The sequence below is a fragment of the Peromyscus californicus genome, unplaced genomic scaffold (genome assembly GCF_007827085.1).
Source record: "Peromyscus californicus insignis strain IS unplaced genomic scaffold, ASM782708v3 Scaffold_12__1_contigs__length_115047231, whole genome shotgun sequence".
Classification (NCBI taxonomy): Eukaryota; Metazoa; Chordata; class Mammalia; order Rodentia; family Cricetidae; genus Peromyscus; species Peromyscus californicus.
In genome coordinates, this window is record NW_026294413.1 from 62,623,058 (window position 1) to 62,643,628 (window position 20,571).

The following is a 20,571-nucleotide window of genomic DNA, read 5'->3' on the forward strand; positions in this document are numbered from 1 at the left end:
ATGCAGTGTGGCCATGATGGGAACAATGGCATTATTTTACATCATCTGAATAGCCTGTGACAGTCCACAAATGCTCAATGAATGTGTGGAATTGACCCTAATAAATTTTGGGCAGCAAAGATGCAGTGATTTAACAAAGATGCAGTAGCATCCCCTACTCAAATAGAACTGTTAATATTGAATTCTGTGTATTGGAGGAGTCTAAAAGGAACCTGTCAGGAAGAATGGAGCCACTTGAAGCCACCCAGTACTGGGCTCTGTCTATGAACTCCATGGTTGTTGGACTCTACTCCATGAACCGTCTCCCACCTTCACCACTGTAATCAGTCTAGTGCTCAAGGCTTACTGCAGATCCCCCCATGACTATCATTCATTAAAAAATAGGTGGGCACATAGGTATGTCTGCAGGCAGGTTTTTCTGTCTCTCCTACCAGCTTCCAAGTCATGACACAGAGACTCATTGTTAACTATGAAAGCTCGGCAGATAGCTTAGGCTTGTTTCTAATTAGCTCTTGTAACTTAAATTAACCCATTTCTATTAATTTGCTTTCTGCCTTGTGGCTTTATTACCTTTATTCTGTACTGCCCATGTTGTTTTCTCTTTGTCTGTCTGGCAACTCCTTGGGACTCTGCCTTTCTTCTTCCCAGTATCCTCCCTGTCCTGAAAATCCTGCCTATCTATTGGCTGTTCAGCTTTTTATTAAACCAATCTGATTGACAAATCTTGACGGTGTACACAAAGATTATTCCACAACATATGTGGAATATAGGACATTTATTTGATTGATGTGGGAGGACCCAGCCCACCATGGCAGTACCACTCCTGGACAGATGATCCTGGATTGTGTAAGAAAGCAGGCTGAGTAAACCATGGAAAGCAAGCCAGTAAGCAGCTTTCTTCCATGGTCTCTCCTTCAGTTCCTGCCTCCAGGTTCCTGCCTGTGATGAACCTGGAATTGTAAGCTAAGAAAACCCTTTCTTCCCATGTTGCTTTTGATCATGGCATTTATCAAAGCAATAGAAAACAAGCCAGGTCAGAAACTGGTACCCATGTGTGCCCTAGGCATGGGGTATGCCTACAGTGAGGGTGGGGCCTGGTGATAGGTGAGGTCCAGGCAGAGGTGTGTCCTAAACCTGGGATGGGCCCAGTCAGGGGTGGAGTCTAGGCATGAATGGGACCTAGGCAGGAACTGAGCTTTGGCCTGGCAGAACCTAGGCCAGGCAAAAGCCCTGGATAAATCTTAGTGGGTGTAATAGATGAAGCGCTACTGCTAAATTCTATGCATAAGCCCATAAAACTTAAGGTAAGAAATACCTTGAATATAGCCTGAACAATGGATTTGCATTGCCGCTGTGCCCAGTGTAGCGGTTACCCACTTGTTCTCACGTGCTCAGTGCCTGCGGCCTTGCCACTTTGCTTGAATCCTCACCTGCAAACTTCGAATGTCACAAATGACTTTATCACAAGGTTTGTACTAGCCCCCATGTGCTGTAGTCTGCCCTGCTGCCTGAAGGTGGATAAGGAGCTGTGCTTTAACCACGGCAGGACTTTCCAGCCAACACTGCTCGTTTACTTAGGTAATGAAGCCCCACGGCATGCAGATTTAAAATGTGAACGCTGGTCTCAAATGATAGCTAACGTAGGATATGACAAACAGTGTGTCTGCTGCTCAATGTATCTCTGTACCGTACCCTGGGCACATTCTTGCCTGTGATCATGTTCTCTGATAAATGGACTGAGAGAAATGCTAGTTCCAGAAACACAAGGGGGCTATTTCAGATGTTTAGAATTCTTTAAAACTGTTCTACTGGGCCTTAGAAACAAATGACATAAGACACACCTGTCACACACACACACACACACACACACACACATACACACATGCATGCACACACACACACACACACACACACACACACACACACACTAACTTAGTATTACTGGAAAAAAGATGGATGCAATGTCAATGTGAGTTATTTCTTTTTTTTTTTTTTTCGGTTTTTTGAGACAGGGTTTCTCTGTGTAGCTTTGTGCCTTTCCTGGAACTCACTTGGTAGTCCAGGCTGGCCTCGAACTCACAGAGATCCGCCTGGCTCTGCCTCCCAAGTGCTGGGATTAAAGGCGTGCGCCACCACCGCCCGGCACCATTCTCTACTTTTAAAATAAGCCTGTTAGTTTGCAATAACTTGGGTCAAAAAAAATCACACTCTGTTGATAAGCTGTCCTGGTGGCCTCAACATGTACAGGAACTCTTGTGCCCTTTTTCCCTGAATTTTGAACCCATGAACAAATTTGGCAAAAAAGAACACAGACTACAGGCTCAGCATCCCTTACCAAATCTTGGGATCCAGAGTGTTTGAGGTCCCAGACGTTTTAGATTTGGAACATCTGCCTGTGCACAGACACCCGAGGGATGAGAATTCCCTTGGGCTGTAGCTTGGAGGTACTAATCTGTATTAGAGTGGGTTTCATGAGCTTGCGTTTTGACTGCAGCCCATCACATGGGGTCAGTGATGGAACTCTCTACTCTCGATGGTTAAACTGATCGAAAACCCTGGATTCTGGGACTAGGGACGCTCAGCCTTTTGGCTGGACGGGCTGTTTAATTTGGCTGATTCCACTCCTTGTATTTTGTTCTGATGCATCTCTGGGCTTTGTTTAGGGCCAGAAGGAGCTCTTTTTGAACACTCAGTGGAGACACCCCTCGTCAGAGCTGACCCATTTGAAGACCTTAGGTAAGGAGTTTGCTTCCAATATAAACACACTTTCTTACAGCAAACACCAAGTTGTGCCTGCAGACTGATGCTCAATGTCCCCATATCACTTCTTACTGCCTCGGTTGCCTTGACTTTCAGGGCTTTCAGCACATAACTAACTGGTTATTACTTATTAGAACCCGAGGCAAGTCCAAAGCCCTGTTGGGTCTAAACTTTGTTGTGGTTTCATGGTTCTTCCTCTCTTGTCTCCACTGCCTCTGTTCAGGCTCCGTAGGACAGTAGGGGTCTGCTCGTCACACTCAGTCAGAGGGACACTGCTCTTTGGACACTGTTTAAAATGCTTTGCTGCTTCCGCATCAGCCATGGGATGATGGGTGTGTGCTCAGGGCACCCATGGGTAGGGCTGTGCCTGGCAGTCCTCTCCCTCACAGGCCTCCCCGACTTGAGCACCTACTGCCCCTTTCCACCCCAGGCTTTTGAACAAACTCTTCCCTCTGAGGGGGGTACCTTCCATTACATTATCCGTCCCTACCCACCTAAAACAAGCCAAAGCCTCATGGAAGAGGACAGTGCCCTACATAGACTTTGAAATTTGAAATCAGCATTCTTGAAAGTGTCCACTTACTCAAGTAGTAGGTGTCCTCTCCTCTGTGTGTGTGTGTGTGTGTGTGTGTGTGTGTGTGTGTACTATTCATTGAGGAAAGAATGGTATAAATGCAAGCACAGGATAAATTCATATTTGCAAAAAAATGTTAGAAAGCTTTGGTTATCTATGGTAAAAATTCACATCATGTATAATTTACCCTCTCAGCCATTTTTAGTGTGCAGCTCAGTGGTGTTAAGTACTTTTTGAACCATTGCCACAGTCCATCTCCAAAGCCTTTTTCCTCTTTGAACTGAAATTCCATCCCCCTTGAGTAGGTCTTCATCCTCCCCTCCCCACCTCAGCCCTGGTATCCACCACACTAGTTTCTACTTCAGTGGACTTGACTGTCCTATGTACCTCATGTAAGAGGAATGTACTGTGATTCTCCTGTTGTGACTGTTTCCCTGGGTATAAGGCCCTCAGCCTTTGATGTGTTTGTGCATGATGACTGAATAATTTTGTACAAAAGTTTCCTCTTACAGAGTCTATCTGTAATTCTAGACTGTTGGCTATCATGTATCTAATGTTAACTCCACTAATACTTTTTTTTTTTTTTTTTGGTTTTCCGAGACAGGGTTTCTCTGTGTAGCTTTGCGCCTCTCCTGGAACTCACTTGGTAGCCCAGGCTGGCCTCGAACTCACAGAGATCCGCCTGGCTCTGCCTCCCGAGTGCTGGGATTAAAGGCGTGCGCCACCACCGCCCGGCTCACTAATACTTTTTATGCCAAAGGCCAAATAAAATTTTTCAATAAATGGTCTATCATAGTAAGGATGTAGAATGTCCCCCACAGGTCCAAGTAGCTCTGTGGTGTGCTGACAGGATCTTTGGGTATATATACACTCCGGCATGGTATAGCTGGGTCATGTGGTCACTTTCAGGACTTTCCATACTTTCAGGAACTTCCATACTAATTTCCGGTGACTGGACTATTTTACATTCCTGCCAGCACTGTATGTGTGTTCCTCTTTCTGTGTATCTTCACCATCGCTTTCTTTTCTTTTCCCCCCACAAGGTCTGAACATTCATTTGTTGCTATTTAAGACTTGCGTTTTTTTTTTTGTTTTTTGTTTTTTTTTTTTTTGGTTTTTCGAGACAGGGTTTCTCTGTGTAGCTTTGTGCCTTTCCTGGAACTCACTTGGTAGCCCAGGCTGGCCTCGAACTCACAGAGATCCACCTGCCTCTGCCTCCCGAGTGCTGGGATTAAAGGCATGCGCCACCACCGCCCGGCAAGACTTGCGTTTTTGACTGGACTCAGACGTAGAAGCTCTCAGCAAGGACAGTCCAGGTCTTTTGGCAACCTGTTCCTGGAGCATTTCTCTGGCTTCCTTCATTTTCTTGGTCAAAAGTTTAGCATATTCTGCAGTCTCCTCTTCATTTTTCTTAGTGTATTGTTCCTTCAGAGCAACATGTGGGCATCGGTGTTGCAGGACATGTAGGGTAACAAGACACTGAGTCTTGGGTGCCTTGGTCTTGGACGTCTTACCTTCTTTATTCAAGGGCTTTCAGACAACATGTCGGCAGACATCATCATCTCAAGAGAGACCGAAAAGTTTTCAGATTCTGCTCTCTCTTTTTGAGCCCCAACTGCTGGTGTCCTGGAAGGAGATATTCGGTTTTATCTTGGCACAGTGGACCACCTAGGAAGCACCATGGAAAGGGGACTTTGTTTTCCTTGATCACTGTTCTGGTTGGGATCATACATAGTCATGATGCTATTTTAATTTGCATTTCTCTTTGGGTGTTGCCTTAGTTTCTTGTGTCTGTGATAGACTATCCAGACAAAATCAGCTCAGGGAAGAACAGGTTTATTTCAGCTCATAGTTTGGGAAGTCAGAGCCACAGATGCCTGAAGCAGTTGGTCTGATTGCACCTACCCACAATTAGGAAGTGGAGAGGAACAGATGCCTTTGCTCAGCTTCCTTGATTCTTTTTGTACTGCCTAGGATCCACCCCAGGGAATGATGCCACGCTCAGTGAGCAGGTCTCCCCACCTCAATTAACCTAATCAAGATAATCCCACAGGAATGCTCATAAGGAAACCATACACATGGCAAACAGACGGACAAATAGGCATGTACCACCCTCCTCCCAAATAACTCTCCTTACTGTATAAGAAAGTAGGTGCAGCTAGAGAGATGGCTCAGTAGTTAAGAGCAGTGTTGCTCTTTCAAAGGACCTGGGTTCGATTCCCAGTACCTACATGCTAGCTCACAACTGTCTGTAATCCCAGTCCTAGGGAATCGGATGCTCTCTTCTACCTCTGAGGACACTGCACTAATATATGTGTACTCATAATCATGAACATACACACTCACAATTTACAATATCTTTAAAGATATCATTCATTGTGGAACATTTGATTTTCTTTCTTTTTGTTTTTAAGACTTTTCATTCATCTCACTGATCTGTATGATGTGGGGGTGGGTATATTTTAACGTAGGTGGGGATATTGGTGACTGACTGGGACCAGCAGGTCATTCTTGGGTGACAGGACCCTAATGTGGCTGGCCAGAGATGAGAAAATAAAGAATATAGAAAAGTTGGGACCAGGAAGTACTGCATACACTGATGGTTTATGCCAAGCAAGTTAATGGGAAGTGCAGCCCCTTATACACAGTTGGCAGGAGGGTGTGGGTGGGACAGGGAGCAGAAAGCTGTCATAGGATGGGATGAGGTCAGCAGCAAGCTAATCAAGCAGGGTTGCACAAGGGGAACCCATCATACCTCAAGTATATCACACATGGAGCACACAGCAGCCTGGAATTGATAACTCTGGTCTTTTCAGGGAGAAAGGCCAAGCTCCCAGAACGGAAACTTTAACTCCTTAGAGACCCTGGCCCCAGCCCCAGAGTAGACCTTGGCAAGTCTGCCCCTTGGCAAGGACACAGAACTAGGTTCCCTTCATCTTTCATGGGGGCTTCGAGAACACCTGGGATCTGCCTTGATCTCAGCGGGAGACCTTCAGTTCCAGGGGCCCTGCTCCTTTTGTGATTCTGGAGAACCCAGAGCCCTTAGTTCTCAGTGTGTGCCATCCTTGTTCTCTGGAGGTGCCAAGTCCTTTGCTTCTGCCCTCGGACTCCTTGGGAGATCGGGAATAGGATTCTGTGTGTCAGTGAACGTGGCTGGAAAAGCGTCCTTCATTTTCATGGATTTTCAGCTGGAGTTCCACATGCCCTTTAGGTAGGAATTACAGCCACAATCCTCGGTGGCCTCACCAATAAGAGTCACAGGTATTTCATTTGAAAATTGTGGCGGGTGTCTCAATATGCTGCCTGGCCTCTGCATCAGAATTTTAATTCTCGCAAATCCCACTGCTGAATGTTACCAAACGCATAGCTCAGTGAGCTCTCAAATCACCGTGTCATGATTTTGAAAATCTCATTCTTACACTTGAAAGTTTGCAAAGTCCTCTGCAATTCTGTTTTATTTTATGTATGGAAAGTATTAAATCCATGGACTTCACTAGAATGCCAAAGACTCCATGCTGCACTGGCCCCCATTGCAGAGCCTTCCCCTGAAGACACCCCACTCCTCACCTCCAGAGTTTTAATGTTTTGCATCATACTTTATCTGCATTTAGTAACTGATCTGAGGGAACAGACCCATCTTCACTTCTTCACTAAGGCTGTCAAGGTCACGCAGGATTTGCCTGAAATGCAGCAGGCCTATAGGAGCTGCTTCCATGTTTTTCCTTCCCGGCAAGAAAAATGCAGGTCACAGCAGAGCACCAGTGACCCAGATGCATGGACAAGCAGACAGAGCAAGCAGGAGAAGATTCACCAGCGCTCACACAAATGAAGCCAAACCGAATTAGATGAATCAGCTCCATAGATGTCCTTTAGGGGTATGCTCACATTCAAAGCAAGATTTCAACATATGCAGGACTCGGATTTTACATGCTCTGATAACTGAACAAAAGTGAAATTTTGTCTTGTGTTATCCACAGTGATGGAGGGGGCAGGGTGCTGAAAGAGGGCAATGGGAGATGAATATGATCAGAGCACATTATATGTGTGCAAAATGTCATAACAAAACCCACTACTTTGTGCAATTAAGATATGCTAATTAAATGTAGGAATAAAAAACGACAGAAATTTCCAATCTAACATGTATCCATCTGACTTAAAAGTCTCTCCAGGGCTGGGGGAAAGGTTCAAAGGTCAAGTGCTTGCTCAGCGTTCATGAGGTCTTGGGGTTCACCCCTAGCACTGAAAAAACGCCATCAAATCCACTCCTAGGGCCTTTTAAAGCTATGCCACACCTTCCTAACCCTCCCGTGGTCAGTGCTACCCCACAGCCGGCACCGTCCCTGAATGGCGCAGCTTTCCTGTCTGCTGTCCCTCTGACTGGTCTGAGTTGAGATGTTTCTGTGAAATCACGTTTGTAGCTGTGGGGCTGGACTGTCCACCACCAACTGCATTGTGCCCCCAGGTGGAATCCATCCTTTTCCAGGTGGAGGCAAACAAGACATACTTTCTGGCACATATATTTATGGTTTGTTCTTACGCTTGGCCCAACCCCAGGAGAGCCTGATCCACTGTACCAAGCCAGGTGGGGCCAGCAGGCATCCTGTCTCCTGAGCTCTTCACTTCAGTGTTTTCGAAAAAAATAATCTTCCCAGTTACCCTTGGATCTGGCTGAACTTAAAGAGACTTTGAAAGGGGAGGCTGGGGAGACAGCTATCAGTAAAGCGCTTGCCAGGAGCTAGACAACTTGAGTTCATTCCCCAAAACTGCATAAAAGAATCAGGCACAGTGGCCTATGTGCCTGTAACCGCTGTGATGAGGAACATCCAAGGCATCCTGGCCACCCAGCCTTCCCTAACCAGCGAGCTCCAGACCAATGAGAGGCCGCGTCTCAGAAAAATGAAAAGTGAACTGTTCCTAAAGACCAACACCAAAGGTTGTTGACTGGTCACCACCTACACGTGCACACATGCTCCCTACTCTGTGTTAAGAGTGTGCCATCATGAGAGCATACACATGTACACACACACACACACACACACACACACACACACACACACACACACACACTAAACACGTAGCAAATATTTGTCCCTAAATCTGTCTCCCTTTCCCTTTCCTGGGAGTTTGTCCATTAACTAAATACTATCATTGTTTAAGCTGTCCACCAATGGCAGTTCCTTCTGCAGGGCCGTCTGCACAAGATTACAGCCATCTGCCGACTGTACCCGGGGACAGAGCACACTAAGTTCATAGGCTGTCACTAGTGGGATGCTTATTTCTCTGCTACTCACTGTGTAGGTTATTTGTTGTCAACCTGACACAAACTAGAGTCACCTGGGAAGAGGGACCCTCAGTGGAGAAACTGCTTTCATCAGACCGACCTGTGAACAGTTTTGTGGGGCATTTTCTTGATTGATGATTGATTTGGGAAGACCCAGCGCACTGTGGGCATGCCATCCCTGGGCAGATGGCCTTGGGCTATGTAAGAAGGCAGACTGAGCAAGCCATGGAAAGCGAGCCAGTGAGCAGCATTTCTCCATGGTCTCTGCTTGAGTCCCTGCCTCGAGTTCCTGCCCTGGCTTCCCTCAGTGATAGACTGTAAGCTGAAACAAACCCTTTCTTCCCCTAGTTGCTTGTGGTCAGTGGTTCATCACAGCTACAGAGAACAAACTAGAACACTCATTATTTCTGGATGTATGAGTATAGAGCACGTCAACACTCACAGTGACATCAAGTTTCTTGGAGAGTCTGCATCCCTTGTTAGCTACCCTTTCTATATGAAGCCACGTGCTGAAGGTTTGTGTGGTAGTTTATTTTCCTCCTTCAGTCTGTTGGTCCTCCCTGGCCCAGAACTGCTCACCTGGAGCCATCCTCCCACCTCAGGCTTCTGAGTAGCTTGGGCTCAGAAGCATCTTACTGCTGTACCCCACTCAAGGGTGGCTTTTAACATTTTTTTTCCTCATTTCAGGTTAGAATCCCCAACCCGGAGTCTAAGCATGGATGCCCCGAGGGGGGTTCACATTAAAGCTCCCACTGGGAAGATGGAGGCCCTTTCTCAAATGGACATCGTCTTGCGGAGTAGTGATGGAGTGGTGAGTGCAGTGATGGAACTGTGTGTGCTGGTGAGGCACCAGAGTGCCGCATCCGCCAGGGCGTCAGGATACAGCCTTCTGCTGGCTTGTACTGAAACATGACGAAAGGGATAGCATGGCCAGTGTGGGAAGGACTGAGTCAGATAAGGACTGGGGAAGGGCACAGAAGATTAGATTCACACCATAGTGAGCTCACTTTCATACACTGGCATCTGCAGCACCAAGTCACTCATTATTTTCAGCTGTGAAAAAGCGCTGCAGACTTTCTGGACATGCAGACACCAATTTTTGCATTTCCTAGTGACTCAGTGTTTCAGAGCATGGCTATGATTGGGGTTATACACAAATGACAACTGGCCCCTGTTGTTGCCCAGAGCACTATGCTTGCTTGCACAGAATTTAGTGCAAAATAAAATGAACGAAGAAAAACAAGTATTTTTCCAAAGGTCAACTACAGTAAGGTTCCTTTCTGGGGCTCAAGTCCAGAATGACAGTATAGCAGATCCACCCTACACCATGATTTGTAGAACTTTATTAATAATAGAAGGCAAAGGCTCAGCTTCAGTCAGTGGGGAAACCAGGCATTCCAGGCTACCTAAAGAGTCCACAGTGAGGTGACAGGTTGGAGCAGAAGCTGACTGTAGTCATTAAAGTGCATATTGCACAGATTGGGAGCTTGCTTCTATGTTCAAATAATGCATAGGTTCAGGAAGTCTCTTAAACAGAGGCTCCAGAATGTCCTTTTGATGTGTAGGTAGAGCTGTGTGCACTTGTGCTCCTGATTCCTGGGTGTGTGTGTGGAGTGTTGTCCTAAGTCACTAGCACAGTGGGGGTGCATGGTTAAGCTCTCTCTCCCCAGCTCTGCCCCAGGCTTGCCCCAGGGACAGTCAGCAGAAACGGTAAAACACAGTACAAGGAGTGCAGGGCACAAGAAAACCCGGAAGCCTGGGCCCTATGGGTCACCAGTCCTCCAATTCAAATAGGGATTTGAGTTCTGGAAAGTTTGCCAGCCCTCTGTACCTGTCTCCTCATTAGACAAATGTGGGAACTGTTTGCTTAATGGTGTCTGTGGTCTGAAGGCACTAGTGCAGCATTTTGAAATGACGTTCATTTAAGATGAACAGGAAAATGTAGTTAGGATGAACCTAAAGATGGTCATGAGAAGCCACTCTGGGTATATGGACAGAAGCCAGTCAATGATCACCCACAGGGAAGACATGAAAGTCATCTACAAACTGAAACTTAGGAGCTTGTGAGACCCAGAGCTGGCAAAGTCAGAGATGAAGTCAGGGATTTTGAAATCTTAATATGGAGACACGGTGTCACCACACACTGCACAAAGCTTCAGTTGCTAAGGAGACACAGTGTCACCACACACTGCACTAAGGTTCAGTTACTATGGAGACACAATGTCACCACACACTGCACAAAGCTTGAGTTGCTATGGAGACACAGTGTCACCACATGCTGCATAAAGGTTTAGTTTTTAAATGGTCATATTTCCTTCTGTGAATCAGGCAGCATTTTTGCAGGCAGCACACAGTGGGACCTCTAATTCCAGTTGCTGTTCCCCATGAGTAGGAGCTGGACAGAGGGAGGACAGATGTCTGGAGTCCAGCCTAACATGGCGAACAGAGAAACAGTGTGGGCTGTGAGTGGAGAAAAAGAAACGACTGGACCAATTAACCTACTAACTACAAGACAGGAGAGGGCAGAGAGGCCGGGGTAACAGCCCCCCAGGAAGAGCAAGCACTCGAAGATCCCCTGGCATGGCCCGGTGCCCGCTGGGTTGCCTCTGCTCTGCTGCTCTGCAAGGCCACACAGTGCAAGGCGTCTGTCATGCAGCTAGCAGTGCTCTGACAGCCCATTAGGAGATGGGAATTCTAGACGAGAGCTATAGGAATCAAAGAGAGCGCTAAGCTGGCTGACAATGAAGACACTATGCCAACCTACAAAGCACCGAAACTTCTTTTTAACGATTGAGTGTGGGGAGGAAGGGGCAAGCGGCTCAAGGCGACTGTTCTCATGTCCTTAGCAGAGTGGTTCCCCTGCCTCATCAATGGCTCTTTCTTAGGCTCCTATTTAACAAACCCGGTGGTTTCCATGGTGCTTGCCCTGGCTTCAGTCTTCAGGTCTACTACATTCAGCACTTGGTAGAAGACAGAAAGGTTTCAAATAATGGTAAGAGTTTAGGGAAATGGCTGGCAGCTAGTAAGGTGAATTCAGTTGTCTCTCCTAGGAAAACAAATCACAGATAAAGTCAGGATAAAGTCGGACATCCACAAGCAAAAATAAAGATGATCCCATTTCTATGGACTGTTTGTTATCCCAATGGGAAGGAGATGATTTAGCATAAGCTCCACTCGATCACAGTATGAATTGGCATAACAATTCTGTCAGTTTTATCAGATAAGTTCAAAAGCCATTTTTTTTTAGGAGTGTGTAGTTGGTTGTTTTTACTCTTTGCTCTTGGGGGCCCTCCACCCAGCTCCCAAATAAATACATGGAATCTTATTCTGACTTATGAATGCCCGGCCTTAATTTGGCTTGTTTCTAGCCAGCTTTTCTTAAATTAGCCCATCTGCCTTTTGGTTCTAGGCTTTTTTTTTTTTTTTTTTTTTTTTTTTTTTTTTTTTTGGTTTTTCGAGACAGGGTTTCTCTGTGTAGCTTTGCGCCTTTCCTGGAACTCACTCGGTAGCCCAGGCTGGCCTCGAACTCACAGAGATCCGCCTGGCTCTGCCTCCCGAGTGCTGGGATTAAAGGCGTGCGCCACCACCGCCCGGCTGGTTCTAGGCTTTTATCTTTATCTATTCTATATACCTTTCTTTACTTCTTACTCTGTGACTGGCCTCTAATGTCTTCCTCCTCCTCCTCCTCTTCTCGCTCCTCATCTCTTCCCAGATTTCTCCTCTTATTTATTCTCTTCATCTGCCAGCCCTGCACATCCTTTCTCCTGCCCAGCTATTGGCCATTCAGTTCTTTATTAGACCATCAGACAAAGTATCACAGCTTTACAGAGTTAAACAAATGCAACATAAAAGAATGCAACACATCTTTGCATCATTAAACAATTATTCCACAACATCAATGAGTATATCTTCAATTATACTCCACAACAGGAGGGAAGCAACCCAGAATTGAAAAGCAATGTAGTTTGCTGAACCAATTGTAAAACAACTGGGGAGTAGAGGAAAATATGGTCTCTCTCCACATTGGAGGAGCATGTCAGTCCAGCCTGCACAAAGAATGGAAGAGGTCATTTTGGGAGGACTCAAGTACAGGCAGGATCCAGCTGCTCGGTACCCAGCCTGCTTTCAACGGGAGGAAACTATCTTTCTTAGAATACGCTGGGAATTTCCCTTGGTGCCGCCTGTTCCTCCTTCCTCATGTCTCACTTTCTCCCAAACAGCTGGTGCTTGATGCTGAAACTGTGGCTTTGCCCAAGCTGAAGCAGGGGACACCGGGTCCCTCTGGCAGCTCTACGGGGTCCTTTGAGATTTGTGTGTGTCCTGATGGGAAGCTGTACCTGTCTACGGCTGGTGAGGCCACCACCTGCGAGGAACACAGCCACATCTGTCTCTGACCGCTACCTCTTCTGCAGAGCACGAAGTCATCTTGATGAGCCGAGAGCTGTGGCCTCAGCCTTCGTGTCCATGGCAGCTGGATGGGAGCTGGAGGCTCATTGCTAAAGCACTTAGACGCATGAAGGGGATGGGGGGGGGGGGGGTGTGTGCCGACGGAACTGTTGGGCCCAAACTGCCTGGTTTCAGAATGGCACAAAGAAATGTCAAGAACTTACTCACTGGATTTTCATCTTTCTAGCCTCCCTCCACGTCTCCCATGTTGAACTGCTGTCTGGAAGCAGCAGTTTATAGTGCTCAGCTATCTCTTCACATACATACAGCTGGCTGGTGGATTCTGAAGTGCCCCAACTCTGCACAGCCCTTCCTTAACCTTAAACCTCGAATGCTCCCTTCAGCCAAGTATAGTGTGTGAGGTTTTACCAAGAGATCTCCAGGGTTTGAAGGAAATTTGAGATTGATGGATTTTCAATAGATAGTTAAGGAAAGAAACCACACAAAATTAGTCATGCTTTTTATATACATACCAGCGAGCAATAAAAATGACATTTTTTTTCAGACCAGAGTTTAAAAGTGTCTTACTTTCTTTAATCTCACAACTCTCCAGGGTAGGTATTAATTTTCCTCATGTTACTTGTGACAAAGACTCAGGCCAGTCAGTCATAAGGTAACTTATAAGTCACGGGGGTCCCAGGTAACTACTGAGATGAACTCAAAATGTGACCCTAAATTGGTATGGCCATTTTCACTTGGAGAACTGATATACTCACTCCACCCCAAACTCCAACTACGGAAGCTGTATGCATAGATGTTAATTTGACAGATTTAGAAGGTGCCAAGGGCTTTTGTCTCCAGGATCAAAGGGAATGATAAGCCTCTACCTTCCAAGCCTAGTGCTGGTGCTGACTTCCACAAACAGGGGAGGCTGGGTGCAGCGGCATGGGAGCAGTCATGCAACTTCTACAAAGGAGGCTGGGTGCAGCGGCATGGGAGCAGTCATGCAACTTCTACAAAGGAGGCTGGGTGCAGCGGCATGGGAGCAGTCATGCAGTGTGTGAATGCATACAGTGCCCATTGTTGCATAGGTTGATAAAAACAAAAAAACACAGCACATACCTAGGTTTTTATGGAGGCCATTCACTGACAATGTCCATCATGGGAATTGAGAAATGGCTCAGTGGTTAAGAGCACACACTCCTCTTGCAGAGGACTAAGTTTATAGAAAGCGGTTCACAACTGTCTGTGACTGCAGGTCCAGGGGTACCTGCCACCTCTGGCCCCCACCAGCACCCACTCACATGCTCATACTTCAACACAGACACATCCAAGTACATATAATTTAAAAAGTGTTAAGGTCTTTTTAAAATGCCCACCGTTTAAAAAAAAACCAAGGTGACGGAAGTTGCTTGCTTGTTTTTAACAGTCTTAGAAGAATCTTTGACAGTTTAAGATGGAGTGAGACCAGCTGTCCTGCAGCTTCCTGACCACAGATCTGGAACACTAACACAAGCCAAATGGGCCTTCTCATCTCAGAGCAGGAGAAGGAAGAAAACCGAACTCGTTTTAATGCTGTTTTAATAAGGTGTTTATCTAATGTTCTCTTCCAAATCCCTTTTTAAGGGCTAGCATACACCACACAGGAAACCTCAAAGTAAAAATACAGTGCTTCCTAGCAATTTGAGAGCGAACACCTGCATGCACAGTGCTCCTGGATCACAGGGGTGGGCATTTTCATTTGGGTTAAATCTTGATTTTTTTTTTTTTTATCTCTGATTTCTGTGGCGTGTCTCTTGTCAAGGTCAATCAGTCAGCTGTTCTGTTGTTATTTACTCTGGTCCCATGTCCCATGCTTGTGCCTAAGCAATGTCTTCAAGCCCACATGACCTAACAGGACCACATTTATAAGTGAACTTTTCTCTATACAAGTCCACAAAGGCTCCAGTGGTAAAGTGAGGTCGAAGAGAAAGCAGGAGGATGCAAGATAGATATGGGGAGGTGGCTCAGAGGACTGGAGTCCAGATTCCCAGAACCCACTAAATGACAGGTGGATGTGGCCATCCACCTGAAACACCAACCTTAGAATGCCCAGAAGCTGGCTAGTGAGACTAGCCCTACCAGAGAGCTCTGGGGGTTAACTGAGAGACCCTGCCTCAAAAAGTACAGCGGCAGAACAATCAAGGAAGATTCTTGACATTAAAACCTCGAGCCTCTACAGGCAGATGCACATGTACTTGTCTACACACACACACACACACACACACACACACACACACACACACACACACACACACACTAAAAGGTATGAATAAAATGTTTAATTTTTTGTGTGGCTTGGCTTTGTAGACTCATTGGAAGATCCTGTGCATAGAGTCCATTCTCCAGAGTGATAAGTACTTTATCCTTTGTTAGGATAAAAAATAAATAAATAAAAAAACAACTTTAGATAGACCCTAATATAAAATTATAGATACATGTAATTTACAAATTTCTCACATTCAAGAACACACCTATGCTTACAAGGTCTAATACTTGCTCCTGGGTTTGTTTCTTTTTTTCAACTTGACACAAGATAGCATTACTTTAGAAGAAAGTATCAGACCTGAGAAAATCCTTTCATAAGATTGGCCTGGGAGCAGAAAGATTGTAAGAGCCAGAGATCAGGGAGTTTGCTATGAGACTGAAAGAAAGTATGAATTTGAGAGGTAGCAGGGAGGGGTATTGTGAGGGTTCATAGGGAGGAGAGGGAAGGAGAAATGATGTAATTATAATCTCAAAAGTAAAAGAAAAAATACTGGCTTGTAGCAGGCCTGAAGGGCATTTTTACATTAGTGACTGATATGGGAGGGCTCAGGCCATTATGGGTGTTGCTCTTCCTTTTATTTACTAGTGGTCCTAGCTTGTAAGAAAGAAATCTGAGAAGACACGGAAGGCAAACCAATAAGCAGTATTCCTCCATGGTCTCTGCATCAGCTCCTGCTTCCGGGTTCCTGCCTTGAGTTCCTGCCCTGACTTCCCTTCATGATAGGTTATGATGGGGAAATGTAAACTGAAATAAACCTTTTCCTCCATGAATTGCTTTTGGTCATGGTGTTTCATCACCACATTAGAAACTGGGATGGAAATTGGTACCAGAAAGTGGGCTATTTTTGTGATAGGCCAGACCATGTGTTTTGGGAAGGCTGTGAAAGGACTTTGGAATTTAGGACTGGAAAAGCCACTGCGTGTTCAGAGCTTAATGAGCTGTGGTGGGAACTTGGAGGTTGACACTGAACGCAGTGAGGACGATGGAGGCCTGGCTTGTGAGGCTTCAGAGGGAGCCTGAGAGTCCCTTAAAGACCCTATCAGGGCTGATCATGTGATTTTAAATTAAAAACCACTAAAATGAAAACTGCTTTGCTGGGACAATTGAAACTGGTCATCTGGGACTGAAGAATCAGCCGTGATTAGGAAGAGACCAGCATCACTGAGGCAAAATCTGGAAGAATCTTGCTCTGCTCCAGATCACAGCTTGTGTGTGTGCTGACACTGAGAAAACATTTCCTAGAAGATTCTGTGTCAAGTATGCCTCACTGTCTGTCTCTGCCTCTGCCTCTGCCTGTCTCTCCCTTAAATCAAGGCCAGCAAACAAACAGAATCTGTGATCCAGAGGGGGCCAGGCTGTACCTGTGCTGGCAGCTGAACTTGGTAATGTGTAAGAGTCTCCCAGGTCTCTTCTCCAAGGCATGAGGAGGATACAGAGAATAGATGCGGCTTGGTACCAGGAGAGGCCATTGGTGAAGGTGCATCCTCGATTGCAGTAGAAGTCCCAGTATTTAAGGGGTCATAGAGAGAAGTTGAAGTTTGGCACTATGTGGCAGGGGCAGGGTCCCTGAGGAGAGCCCAGCAGAGGCTACTGATGAAAGAAGGTACAGTTCAATTGTAGCAGAGACCCCAGAATTTTGGAGATGCCAGTACCATGAGACAGCCACCAAGGACAGCAGCTTATGTGGAGTGGGGCCAGGCTGAGCCTAGAAGACAAGTCACATGTGTTGTGGATGGCAGAGCCAAGAAGACAGTTACACAGGCAGTGGTTTTATAACCCAATGAACACAACAGAATTCAGGCTCTACCTCCCATAGCATCCTGTTTAACGGGCACTATGGTGGTTTGAATAAGAATGGCCCCCATAGGCTCATACATTTGAATGCTTGGTCATCAGAGAGTGGCACTGCTTGAGAAGGATTAGGAAATGTGGCCTTGCTAGAGGAAGTGTGTCTCTGGGGGTGGGCTTTGGGGTTTCAAATGCCCAAGCTAGCCCCAGTGGCTCTCTTCCTGCTTCCTGTGGGATACAGGATGTAGAATTCTCAGCTACTTCTGCATCATGTCTGCTTGCATACTGCCAACTTCCTGCCATGATGAGAATGGACTAAACCTCTGAAACTGTAGCCAGCCCCAATTAAATGTTTTCCTTTATAAAAGTGGCTATGGTCATGGTGTCTCTTCACAGCAATAGAACCCTAAGACAGAAGTCATTGACTAAGACAGACATACAGTTTTCTGAAAGCTGCCAAGTTCTTATGATAGTGCAGAGCTATGCTGGCTGAGCCCTCCCTCAATCCACCCATCGGCTGTCTTGAAGGCAGAATGCCCAACGTATGGTTTTCAGTGTATCTGTTTTGTGTGGGTTTTGTCCCTTCCCTGACTTAAATAACAGTGGGTCTAGGCTGGCTTCAGTCACCCCCTACATGTTTTAAATTTCACTATCTACATTCTTATAGCTTGGAACACAATGAACTTTGCATCAAGTATAAACCAACAATTTAAATAGTGTGAGCACTGTGTATGAAAAGCACACTGTTAACAGAGTAGAGCACAAGTTCATTTCTGGCTTCTTAGAGGCTATGGCTTGTGGTATCCTCTTTTCCCTCACAGTCCACTGGCCACCAGTCCACAAGGACAAAGGGGCAGAAGAGGCAAGAGAGAACTTTGTATGGACTGAACATGGGTGGAAATAGCCTTCCAGGAGATAGCTTCAGGGAGACAGCTCAACTTTATTCCAGAGTGAGGAGATATAAAAAAGGATGGGGACAGAGGCTGGGGCATCACCTAATTTGCATTAAACAGCAAGTTCCTATCATGAGGCTCCTAGCTCATGTCTAATTACCTTATGGACATCAGGGGGAAGGCTTCTGCAGGGAACTGTGTCAAGGGTCACACTAGAGATAAGTCAGGCATCCAGGCCTAGAGACATTCTCCAGATAACGTCAGGTAGAGCGCATGAAGCCCCCCCTCCCCCGCCCAGGGTGGAGAGAGTCCCCCAGTTGCTGAGCTTGGAGAGAGCTGCCAGGCCATGGTAGACTGCAACCTCTAACCAGCAGGGCCTCCCAACAATGGCTTTGTCTTCAGAGGTAGGAGAGGGCATTTCCTGAACCCTGTTCCACTATTCCCTACTTACACTCATGATCTTTAAACGAAAGTTAACTAATTTGGCTTTAGAAAGTATGCAGATTAGTTTTATCATGTTGCTAGGTAAATCATACCAGGCTTTGGTCTGACTGAGACAAACAGGCTGGAATGCCCTCACCATATCCTCAGATCTAACACAGGGGACACCTACAATGTGCTCAGAGGGTCTGTGTGATAGCTAATCTTGGTTGTCAACTTGATTACATCTGGAAGCAACTAAAAGCCAAGCAGCTGAGTACACCGTGGGGGATTTTTCTTGGATTATTTGAGGCGGAAGACTCACCCTGAATTGTGATCATCTGTGATCAGAAGACCCACCCTAAATCTACCACATCTTCTGGTGGTAGCCCACATAAAAGGACACAGGAGGAAGCTTGAATTTTGTCTCCTTACCCTCACTCTCACTGGAATGCTCGTCTATCCTGACCAATTCCTTTGCTGGTGTTAGAATCTACTTCTTTGGGGTTCCAATGTGGACTAAAAACTGGCAGCTCTCTAGGACCTCCCAGGGACTCCAGCATCAGATTGGGACTGCTAAAACATGCAGTCTTGGGACTGAACAACTACTGGATCACTGGCCTTTCCGCAGGAGAGAGCCATTGTTGGACTACTCAGACCACAGCCTGTAAGGCACTCTGATAAATCCCTAATATACAGGTATATATTAGTTCATTCTATCAGTTCTGTTCCTTGGAGAACCCTAATACACTTCTTTTAAATAAATGAAGCATAACCTTAAGTCATGTTAAGACAAACGGGCAACAAGTTTAGAAATCAACGTGTTGAGAAATTCTATCTGGGGATTGTTCCTCGGCTTCTACTCAGCTCTTTCAGTCTTAGGGGGACCACTGCATTCTAGACTTCTGCCCAGTTACCAGGCACTGCCAGGCAGTGAATCTCCTCATATACACCCTACTGGTTCTGACTAACGCATGGTAACTAAAACCTCGTATGACTGCCATTTTCTCCCGGAACTAGAGCTGTATCATGGTGTTGTATAAGATTTCAAGAGCACAGCTTACGAGCAGTGTTGATGGAATAAACGTCACCCATCCCCAAGTCAACTAAACATCTTACGGGAACAATTCTTGGACTCAACACCCTTGCTCTCCTCTCTGCTGTACTGACTGCAGTGCACAGACTTGCCTGGTACAGCCAGGACACCCATCCTTGCTGGGTGCCCTGTCTAATCCCGAGAGAAGGCCTTACTTCTACCCCATCTCAACCAAGATCTACTCAGAAGCACCTGCTTCAGGCATTCAGTTTTCATTATTGTAAAGAAAAAGAAAGAAAGGAAAGGAAAGGAAAAGAAGCAAATAGGTATTTAAAAGCTTAAGCTAGTAAAATACACAATTTTATTCAGGGCAGAAATTCTTTATTCTCAAACTCTAAAAATATCCAGGGGGAAAGACTTTTCAAATATGCTTGCTGCTGCTGTCAAGTTAGTGTTGAAAGCTGATCTCAGTTCTGCAAGGCTATTTATGAAGACTTTGTAGTCAAGTTAGGGTGGATATTCACAGGCTTACTGCAGAGGACTGCAGGGTATTGTCAAACCCCATGAAGATGTTTCATTAAAAGCATACATGATCTCACAGACCTAGAGAGATGGCTCAGAAGTTAAAGAGACCTGGCTGCTCTTCTAGAAGACCCCGGTTCAATTCCCAGTGCCCACATGGTGGCTCATAACCACCTATAACTCCAGTTCCATGGGATCTTATTATTCTGGCCTCCATGGGCACTGCACATACGTACGTGGTGCACCAACAGACATGCAAGTAAAACACCCACACACATAAAATAGTAAAATAAAATAAAAATAAATCTAAAAAAATTAAACAACCAACCAACCTAACATGCTCTCAGGTTAGCTCATTGAAGTGAAAATCTGAAACACCTCTGAACCCAATACTGCATATAAGGGATTATTAACCTGAGTTGTTTGGTTTGTTTTCAACTAGATCAACTATCACAAAGGCCAGACAGAGTTTTCTGTGTAATTTTAGCATTAAAAGTTCTAAGTGCTGAATCTAAGCATCAAAATAACACACACTTTTTAAGTAAAGCAGAACTGGGTAGGACCACAACTGAATGTTTAGCCCTCAATCACTTACCTTCAGAA

General features: G+C 45.8%; 1 protein-coding gene across 1 annotated transcript in view; it reads left to right on the forward strand.

Moving 5' to 3' along the window:
* Positions 1–13,143, forward strand: part of Sgcg (sarcoglycan gamma) — a 48,534-nt gene extending 35,391 nt beyond the window's left edge. Inside the window, exons 6-8 of the mRNA XM_052733027.1 lie at positions 2,664–2,736; positions 9,303–9,426; positions 12,836–13,143. Of these exons, the coding sequence (XP_052588987.1) occupies positions 2,664–2,736; positions 9,303–9,426; positions 12,836–13,009 (371 nt within the window). The 3' untranslated portion in view covers positions 13,010–13,143. The remainder of the gene's footprint in view (positions 1–2,663; positions 2,737–9,302; positions 9,427–12,835) is intronic.
* Positions 13,144–20,571: the final 7,428 nt, after the last annotated feature.